Source organism: Haliotis asinina, chromosome 11, assembly GCF_037392515.1.
Source record: "Haliotis asinina isolate JCU_RB_2024 chromosome 11, JCU_Hal_asi_v2, whole genome shotgun sequence".
Classification (NCBI taxonomy): Eukaryota; Metazoa; Mollusca; class Gastropoda; order Lepetellida; family Haliotidae; genus Haliotis; species Haliotis asinina.
In genome coordinates, this window is record NC_090290.1 from 40,302,919 (window position 1) to 40,313,650 (window position 10,732).

The 10,732-nt window shown below is 39.2% G+C and overlaps 1 protein-coding gene across 1 annotated transcript; it reads left to right on the forward strand.

Moving 5' to 3' along the window:
- Positions 1 to 2,906: 2,906 nt before the first annotated feature.
- LOC137255427 (uncharacterized) lies at positions 2,907 to 3,758 on the forward strand. Its single transcript, XM_067792870.1, has one exon. It carries the CDS (start codon positions 2,907 to 2,909, stop codon positions 3,756 to 3,758), a length of 852 nt encoding a protein of 283 aa, XP_067648971.1.
- The last annotated feature ends 6,974 nt before the right edge of the window (positions 3,759 to 10,732 follow it).

The window sequence follows — 10,732 nt, forward strand, 5'->3', positions numbered from 1 at the left end:
TACATGTATATGATTGTTCGTGAGAGACGCTGTTAAATGAAACAACTTGTAACATGAACATAACATCATGGTGAACAGGGATATGTTTTATGCTGTGTTCAAAAGATTATTTGAAAATCTGCTTGCCTAGTCCACTGTCGTCCTGCCACCAAAAGAGTCCTTGTTCCACTTCTGTACATGGAATGTCTTCTTGGCAGTCGTCATGCTTCTGGGTGACTTCAGGGTCCAATTCTGACCCCAGGATGTCCACGGTCCTAATAGTAAAGGTATATACATATTTACATCATTGGTACTTACTGTGTCCATTAATGCAAGATATATGCCTACAGTTGAAAAATTTCAAACCTGAAACACAAGTTGTAACTTTGTAATACACGTCTTGGTAAACAAGGAGGCATTTTATGTTTTCTTCAAAAGATAGTTTGAATAAAAAGAGCTGCTTTCCTGGGCGACGCTCCTACTAAAACAGGTAAGGAATAATTTACATCATTTATTCTTCCCACATTGCGTGAATGTAGTTTTACACTGCTTTTAGTGTATTCCAGTAGTATCACAGCGGGAAACAAATATTGGCTTCACACATGGTACCCATATGGGTACGAAAGAGGGTTGTTTGAAGCGTCAAGAACCACTCTTGAACCACTCGGTTATCCTCACAAATCTGAATGCAAAACAACTATGTCAGATCGTGAAAGGAAGATTTAATCTAAGTATTATTAAACTGAAATACTGAAATACTTAACCAGCAGGTGGTCGCAGTTGGCCAGTACACTGCCTCTCAAAGTAACCATGCAGGAGTTGTCTTGTCTGGGAACTACCTACAGAAGGACGGAATGGTGGGTAAGCACTAAATTATGCCATCTCTAGACCGCATCATGCAGGGCATGCATGAGGGGGCCTATCCCCATCATTACCACCTAAATCTACCAGTCAAGTGCAGTCAGCATTGGGCCTACTCGGGGATGCTGAAAAAGACTAGGGCCACAGAGTGTGCCGTCCTTAACTAGCTGCTGTTTTGCTGCACAGGCAAAGTGTAGGGTTGCGCAGCATAGAGTAAATGACCAGTCTTCTTACATGCGAGCAAAGTGATCAAAGGGTGGCAACGTACTTTCCTCGCTTCAGTTCAAAAAATATTTTTCATGACAAAATAAAATATCGCCACCATCCACACCACCACTGCCACATCCAAAACAACATCTGACATCACCACTTTGCGAATGCAAATCTTAGGGAGATAACTCTAAATATGTTTTTCTTGCGTTTTCCACGTCAGCACATATGCTTAGGGTGCAACAAACTCAGATTAAAAGAGCCTAAAGCAATATGTACACATTCCAAATAGAGTTAGTAATAATACTTTGAAAACAGGTATGTGCTGGGCCCTGATTTACTCTCAGAAAATTGTATCGGAGTGACTTCCTCAAGGTTGGGGCTGCATGTGACAAAGTCCGGTTTCCCAAAGTTTTAATCCCGAAGCTTGGCACAAACAGAAGCTCTTGATTAAATGATCAAAGGCAGCGTTTGTTTGAGTAACGAGTAAGCAGGTTGGGAGTTTGGGGAGCTAAACCATGAAGGGCCATGTTGGTCAAGCAGAGGACTCTTTAGTCACTTCTTGCCTTGATGTTTGGGAATCTGACTGATGATACTCGCAGCCGTGTTCTGCACCTTCCATAGATTTTAGTAGCTTCTGGCTGACCCCAAACAGCAAGCCTTTTGTGCATGCCATCTTCATTTTGCGCGCATCTACCAGGACGACAATGAACGCCCTCGTCGTGCCTGGGTCATTAACAACCTTACGAGGACATTTAACTCGATTGGTCAAGCATTAGATCTGATCATAATCCGATAGGGCACGTGTGGTGCGCGATTGGTGGGCACATTTCCGCTTTTCCGGACCTAGGCGTGACCAACATTCGAAAACTCGCCGTGCTAGATCCATGAAACAATCTCTCCATGCCTTTATTCGTAAACTCCTGCTATCGATGAGGAGACGCTGTCAGGATGCCGATATATTTTCCCTTGCATAACGTTGAATCCAATGTTGAGTAGTTGTCGGATATTTATGATTTTTATTAATGTTTCCCATACTATCGGAAATACCAGTAGGGCGTGTCCATATTCATAACGACGGTGTGTTTTGGCAATCACTTAATTACACACCACTCAATGAAACGACATGACATACTTATATATACTAAATACTCTTCTTCTTTGAATAAACAGTATTTGAAGATCATGCATCTATCCTTTAAAGAACACTACAACTATGCATTTTGTATACATTGTGCAAGAGTTCTGGACGTGACTGTGCATCACATTTCATGATTGCAAATAACTAGTCTGTGACATCTGCACGGCATATATGCACAGTTATAAGGTCTACACTTACCTCCAGAGAAACAGGTTAGTTTAGCTTCATTTTTTAAATTTAAATGCTTGCCATTCAGACATTGACATGCTTAAACATTTGAACAGTTTAAAACAGCAATCACCAATACTAAGGCTGTAATTGTGACAGCGACCTGTGAATGACAACCACAAGCAATTGATCTGTGCAACTGTAGAGTGTCTTGCGTAGACTGAGCAAATGCCCCAATAAATGATCTTTTACTGCTAACTTCTCTTGACCACTTGTAATCTTGATCTTCAATGATGTTTCAATTATAAACATGTAAGTACACATATCATGTCACAGCGACAGACAAGACGTTCAAGCCAGGTAAATGACAGAGGTATAATTGTATCTTCTGTACCTTTATCGTTATTTTATGTACCCAAATATGAATTCCACTGGTTATTCTTCAAGCAATTGTGATCCATATCACATGTAACATTTCTCATTTTCAGCTTATGAAATTGTTGAAGCAAATCAACAGTGTGTGTGTCGCTCAGTACAAGCATCGGACATGTCTGCAAGATTTCTCAGTTCAACTGTCAATGTATCAACGTCTGCAAAATGTTCTCCAACAAAAGCTAAAGAGGCCGTGTTTGTTCCCTTTGCAGAAGGTGGATTTGGAAGCTCTGGGGCTACTCCCGGAAAACATCATGCTGGATATATAGAGCCAATACACTCAAAGGTTTTCAAATTAGCCCTGTCTATTCCTTTTCGAAAAGGTTCAGTGTTCACCATAGGGGATTATGGCGCAGCAGATGCCCAATTTCAGGTTATTCATGAAGATCAGGGTGAAAATGATTTCAACTCTCTCTTCCGACGCTTGACAGGAATTATTCCTGAGCCACCATCCTACCTTCTGACAATGGACAACGTGTATGCTTTTGCTTGTGGAACGGACTTCTACAAACAATGTGTACCTTCTAATTCCATGCATTTCATCATGTGCATGATGTCCGTGCACTGGCTATCTCAACTGCCCACAGTTTACAGGGACTCCATCTACGTTTATTACGAGAGTCTTAAGGAAGAAAAGGTAGCTTTAAGGAGGCAAGCCCAGGCTGACTGGGAGAAATTCTTGTTGATGAGGAGTAGGGAACTGAGAGAAGGTGGGGTACTCTTTGTTGGATCGCCTGCTGCTTATATGGATCAAAAGACTTGTCGACTAAGACACTATGGAGAGAAGTTAGTGACTCTGATGACAGACGTATGGAAATCTTTTACAATCTCTGGTAAAATCGCAAGACATGAGTTTATCAATACCAATTTCCCATGCTGTTTGAGGAACACTGATCAAATACGAGAACCATTTGAAATTGAGGGATCCCAAGTCCTGGCATTGGGGCAACATCTTTTGCCGAAATGATGGTGTCGGCCCACCGGAACAGGAGCAACCACAGCTTCATGGCAGGAAATTATCGATGAATTGTATGCTACTGTCACCATGATGATTGCGAAGATGGACCCGGAGGAGTTTAGGAATGATATTTGTTACTTGTATGTTTTGGTCATGAAGCTCTAAGAAAAACTATTGTAATATGTTTCCGTATGTTTATTACGAAATGCGGAACATACAACTCTGACATAAATTTCAAAGGTGTTTTTGTTTAAATTGTTTGGAGAGCTTTACTTTGCTGACTGTATATTATGTTCCATACGTTGTATTTATTTATATTGTTAGTTATTATTGCAAAATTGCTCGTAATTATATAATACTGATCTAACCTAAGATTTGTGGTTTATGAAAGAGATATTGATGAGTCTTACATTTTCCTTCAGACGAAAACGTTTGCTTTGAGCTGCAGGTTCGGCCTTTGGGGACCGACCAGTTCATATTCAGAGTGAGAATAATTTATTTACCACCCACATTGTCTGTACCTCATGCAATATACTTTAGACTCCTTGCAATATATCTTAGAATACCGATTCTCATAAAATGCTCATAAAATACAAATCATTTATAGAAATTTATCTCAACGAACAAATTACCCTGCATGACCAAGTGGGTTAGTAAGTTGGGTTTTACGCTGCATTTAGCAATATTCCTGTAATATCACATCAAGGGGAACAAGAAATGGGCTTCACACAATCGAAACCGTGACGAGAGAACGTCCTTAACCACTAGGGCACCCCACCACTCCCTGCCTGGTCGAGAAACATATGGATTCATATCTATAAATGATATTGTATCTTCTTAATTTGGTAACATATGTTGAAAAGTTCTTTCCCTCATAAACCAAAACACAATCCAACTGTAGCTGTGCTTTCTGATTTTCCTGTTGTGATTTTACACATGTACTATTGGCCTCGGGGCCACTTATACAAATACATAATCTGTACCTGACGAAAGCTACCGCAGTCAGACTATGTTTAATACATAATAATAATAGAAACAAATATTTTCATCATCTGTTATAGTTTATTGTGACGGAAGTGTAACGCCACAATCATTCTATGTAGATAAATGCTAATGCATTTTACGCATGCGATTTGTCATTTTGTTATAAAGAGCTGGTTATACTAGTAGGTTATAACTGCTTAGAGCCAATACCCATGTAATCTGTTTCCAGTGTATAATTATACTATGATATCAGATACACTCCATTAAAGATAATGTGATGTACACATAAGGAGAAGAAAATATTATGAAACAGAGTTTGCACTCCGTAAATGCTCCCGAATGTTTTAACATTTAATGTGGATCCGATTCCGTAGTCCCACTTTTACACCCTCTACATTAGCCTAATTCCGCTTTCCAATCCTGTTTTTTTATTATTTTAAACTCTGATTATATGGTTGGCCACATGGCAAGTAAGTTTTCTGTGTCAAAGATCCAGAGCCTTATCGCTATCCGGTTCATATGCTGATGTAGCCGCCACTACTCACCCGTACTCCCCACGTATACCCCTTTTTCAAACATTATCGCTAGATGTTGGTTCCTAGCTTGAATCAGTGTGTAAAAGAACTAGGTGTGTGTTAAAAACCAACAATATACAATATATATTATATATTTACAGTTGTATTCCCACATCCAGACAATACACAATGTCAGTACAAACAAAAATGCAGTACAAATTTAGAGGAGTGTGTGCAGCAATAACAACACTGATGGTATTTGTCAGCAACATTAATCCAACCCGTAGTGTTGCTTAAAGAAAATTAAGTGTTTCTTGGGCACATTTTTGTTTTCAATGGTATATTTAAGTTACTATACATAAAGTAAAAAGTGAAAAATAGTGACTGGATAGTACTCTTCAGGTATTTGAATATTCTAAAATTTCAGAAATACCACAACTGTATCATCTTGTGAAATTTCAGATATGAAATACGGTCTATCTATACTGAGTCAAAAAAGAAACTTCACAAAATATAATTTTTAAAAATAATGAATAGTTTTTCCCTGAAATATATCTATGTGTCCGAAATGGGATCGCTATCTTTCGACTCCAGAAAAACGTTCGCAAAACCCACTCAATCCCATCCATTCGTCGCGTAAATGACGTTAGTTCCGTTAGTGTTTGCATTTGCCTCAAGAATTGAAAAACACTTTTAAACCACAGTTAAATACCACGACTGTCAAATGTGCAACGTGAACATACCGTTGGCATGTTGCAAGCGCGAAGATCAGTTATTGACGTCGCGAGAGCAATGGGATGCAGCCGTTGTACTGTGATTGACTTGCGAGATCGTCTACAGCAAACTGGCACCACATCCGATCGCCCAAGGTCGGGTCGTCCCCGTATGACGTCACGATCAGAAGACCGTCAAACCGTCTTACGTCACCTACTTGACAGATTTCTGCCGGCTACACGAACCAGGGCTGAGATGTTTAGAGGCCGACTGTCCTCACAGACCATTCGAAATCGGTTGCGGGCTGCCAGTCTCCATTGTAATTTTTATTCTTGTGACTTGACATTCTGTATACCCATCTTCTGGAACGGCGGTGTAGACTAAAGGTACTGATTGTCGCACTGTAAGTGCATCTAGTACATCACACCGATCCCAGCAATACAATAATAACAGTTTAACCATCTTACCATCTCTTGTTCTTTTATAGTGCCCTGAAGAAAGCATGTGAAGTTTCTTTTTTGACTCAGTATAGTTAATTGCTACATATTTTCTATATTCAGCAAAACAATACATCGAAAAAGATCTCACTGACTTCTTTTCCTGAATTAATCTGAATAACATTCCATTCAGACGATTTGCTTGTTGTCTTTACTTTGTGTGTGTGCGTGTGTTTTGTTTGTTTGTTGTTGGGCTTTTTGCTTGTTTTGCGTCTCTCTTTTTAAATGTATTTTATTGACATGAATGGTCACCGGGATTATGCAAAATTTATCCAATGAAAATTGGCGTCTCCTTAATACATGTTTAAAGACACAGATTTATTAATGTTTAAGATTTCAAAGTAACAACGGGAATATACCTATATTAAATACAGACACACGCGTTGAAGATTAACATAGAATGACGTTCAAAGGAAAGCGCCCTTGTTTCTACACAAAAACAACGTAAATATTTAGCAAAATGTTTTGTTTGATTGTGACTTGCAAGAAAAAAATATTGCATGCGTGTTGCCAAAACACTACAGATCACAAGTACTACGAAAAGTGAGTGAACATTCCCTACGATATAATTCGTAATCTGACTGGTTCCTCGAATTGCCGTTGTAGAGTGCACGGTGTTCAGCTTGACCTGAGCGAATGTACATACGCATGACCCGGGGATCAAATGGCACAAACGGCTGGTCGAGTTAACGTCATTAAAAAGGGGAGCAGATAATATTGTTGTTGCGTTAGGTGTGAAACATGCATATGGATTCGGAAAACAACTCTCTGAAAAAAACCCCAACCATTTCATGTTTTCATTGCACTGTTTTCACAGCAACATCACGCTGCTGAAATGAGCCGCACATTGTGTACTGCATGGGAAATAGACCCAATCAAACGCTTCAACCAATGCAGGGTGTTCACCCCTTCACAATATAATAGACCAATCCAGTTGTGGCACGGTCACGCGATGCATTAGTATTCACTTGATCAGTTCAAGCTGAACAACCTGTAGATTTAAGTGCAAAAAACTGACAAACACCATACTGTACTGACACAGTGACACAGGGGTTTGCTATACCCACCTTCTTGCAAACATTTAACACAGCTGTAAAGATGTTTTGCCTGAATAAGAGAAAGTCCGTGGTATTCCATCAACCCTAACTATATGAATGCATTTTAGTGCCACATTGAGAGAGCGTTGGTACCATCACAGACCCTAGCTAGCGCATACTTGGACTTGGTAATAAGTATCATCAAATAGGATGCCAGTTGATTGCACAGTGCCCAAAGATTCCAAGTTTGAGCAGGAATAAGCATCATGTTGATGTTTAACGGCAGGCCAAAAAGTTTTATTCTGTGTAAACTGGTCACTAAATAATGTTAAACCGATAGATTATAACGTATTGTTCAAGATATTTGTCTCAAAGATTGTTCCTATCCTTTTATATGGGACTGAAGTATGGGGACTAGATAACAGTGAGAATAGAATAGAATTAGTTCATTTATTGACTTGCAAGTTATTTTAGTTCTACAGCCGACCAATGTGTTCGCGTTGAGTATGGAGGATATTCCATCTATGTTTCACTCTTCAAATGTTGTTTAGGACGCTGGTGTAAACTTTTCAATATTTCTATTCTCAGTATCCTAGGAAAGGGTATGATATGTTGTTTCTCGAGGCTTCTCGTGCGAAGACGAAATGGGCATCTAAAATTAAATCCTTGCTTTATACTTATGGGTTGGCTATAACTGGGGAGGACAAAATGTAGATTTCTCTGACTCGTTTCTGGCAGAATTCGAATTTAGATTAAAAGCTATTTACGAACAAAAATTGGCATTCTGCGCTGGAAAATAGCCCAAAATGCGTTTGCATTTTCAATTCGAGACGTTTTTCATTGTTGAACCTTATCCACAATCACTAAACATCGAAAAGTTTAGAAAAGCATTGGCGTTGTAGTTGTAGTTCTCATTCCTCGTAATATTCCAAGAAATTAGATGATTTTATTTTCTTCTTGTAGTTAAAGCTTACAGTAATCTTAGAAAAGTGTTTGTACCACATAGGTATGTGCACGGTGAAACGTGCTGTAATGTGTGTATAATGAGCAAGTAAATATCGAAACACCTTGAGCTATGATGCAAGTATGTACCATGGCCTAAACTAATTATTAAATTATGAAACGTGCTGCAACGATTGTACTATGTGCCAGCAAATATTGAAACCTTGTTAACCAATGATATATGTTTACCAATGTTAAAACTAAGAAACGTGTTGCCCTGACTGTATTATGTAAAATTGTGTGGGCAATGATGTATGCGTACTATACAATCAATGTATCATAGGCCAGTGGCCTACACGTACCCTTTGCCAATAAAATTTCAAGATGAAAGTCTGTTGACGAAGAACAGTAACACCACTAGTGTTTCACAGATAGCAAGGTGAAACCAGCATGTTGTCTTAAAGCGATATCATTAAAGTGAACACTACAATATGAAACCAGACTACATATTGCCGACAACTCAAAGTAGATCACCATACTAGAGACTATGGGGACTTACGGTACATCTTCTTCCTGCTCAAACCCTAGGTGGATTTACATCACCCCTACAGTTACTAGGGATTCAGACAAATCTACACGTGACATTATGATTGAAAAGAGTTGATAGACTGAAAAGAGTTGAGAGATTTCCAATTTGCACTGGAAGCTTCTGTCCAATCCGGCAAGTTCTCAACGCCGGCATAAAATCTCAGCCCCATCCATGGTTTGTACATTTACCATCAGCTATACACTCCATCACTTTCTCTGAACCGGATTATTTCTTTCAGTGCCCGTTTAGACAGCTTCCATTGTATGTAAGGTCAATGCAGAGACTGTAGAAATACAGTCACTGATAATAACTATCAGGTACTCCAGAAGCTTCTTGATTAATACTCTTTTCTCCAAGATTAACTGTTATACCTTGCACACCACTGCCCTTCTCTGAATGTGAACAGAGTCAACGAGAACACCGATTTACAATGAATAACACTGCCGCACAGGACTGTCTGCAATCACGACACGCCGAAATTACAGTGGGCACAAGTTGTTATCTTCATGCAATAATTTAAGAGAATGTAGGAAACGTTAAAATGCAAATGTACACCATCAGAAAGTATAGTGTCCAGTAGGATCAAAATACAATGAAATTAGAAAGGTCCTGTGTAGAATGCAGTAGTTATATCATTCATAGTATTCAATCATAACACGTTAATGCTTGGCGGCTTGCTAACCTGTAAACATCCTTAAACATGAACATAATTTGAAAGACAGTACAACGGAAGCTGTCAGAACCGGCATCTATCCAATCCAACAAGTTGTCAACACTGGCATAAAATCTCAGCCCCATCCATGGCTTGTACATTTACCATCAGCTCTACACTCCATCACTTTGTCTAAACCGGATTATTTCTTCACTTCGAATTAGTGCCGATTTAGAGAGCTTCCTCTGTATTAGGAAATGAAGCACGTAGAAAATATTACAATTTCAAGGTGTCATGAAGAAGATTTAGGAAAATAACAATGCCTAAGTCTATAGCTGACAAATTTCCTTGTCATGAGTAGAACTTCAAAGTGCTGGGAGCAATATTTGCTAAACCGTTCGCCCCTAAACACATCAAAATTACCATCAAATACCATGTTTCTATTTCCTGCTGTGCAGTTATACCTTCACGTTTAATCGGTGGGTATGTTGGTTCGAAAACACAATCACATGTTCCTGAAGCACCAAGGGGACACTACTCTTAAGCGAATTGCTGGGGCTGGGACTATGTCATCCATGTAATCTTTCGAAGGAACAAGGACACACAAGAATCATGATTATCCTTTCACATAATTGTCAGAAATAGGTACTGATGTGCGTTTAACATTTATCTCTTGTCTGGGAAGCACATGTGGCTCGGTATTCTAAGGCATTGCTGTTCACAGATACAATATGTCTTCAGACTGTGATTCCTGGTGAACAGTAGCCGTTTTTATATGTTGCGTCAAAACATTCCAGTCGTATCGTTTGAGTGTTCTAAAACTGGTGTAAAACTCTGGTCCAATGTTCCTTGTTCTACTGTCCATTGACTCAGTGTGAACGTTGTTATCAATGTCTGGGAATGTTTTGTTTCACAAACAAAAGACAATAGAAGGTTTATGTTGAGAAATGTGTCAAATTGAAGGAAAATACACTGAAGTAAGTGCCTCGTATCGGCACCTTGTGCCTTGCTTCTTAAAGCGTTTTAAATTATACGAAGAGCCGATTTGGGCAG

Excerpts from the sequence above, each read along its gene's own strand:
- LOC137255427 (XM_067792870.1), top strand. The coding sequence starts at position 2,907 with ATGTCTGCAAGATTTCTCAGTTCAACTGTCAATGTATCAACGTCTGCA.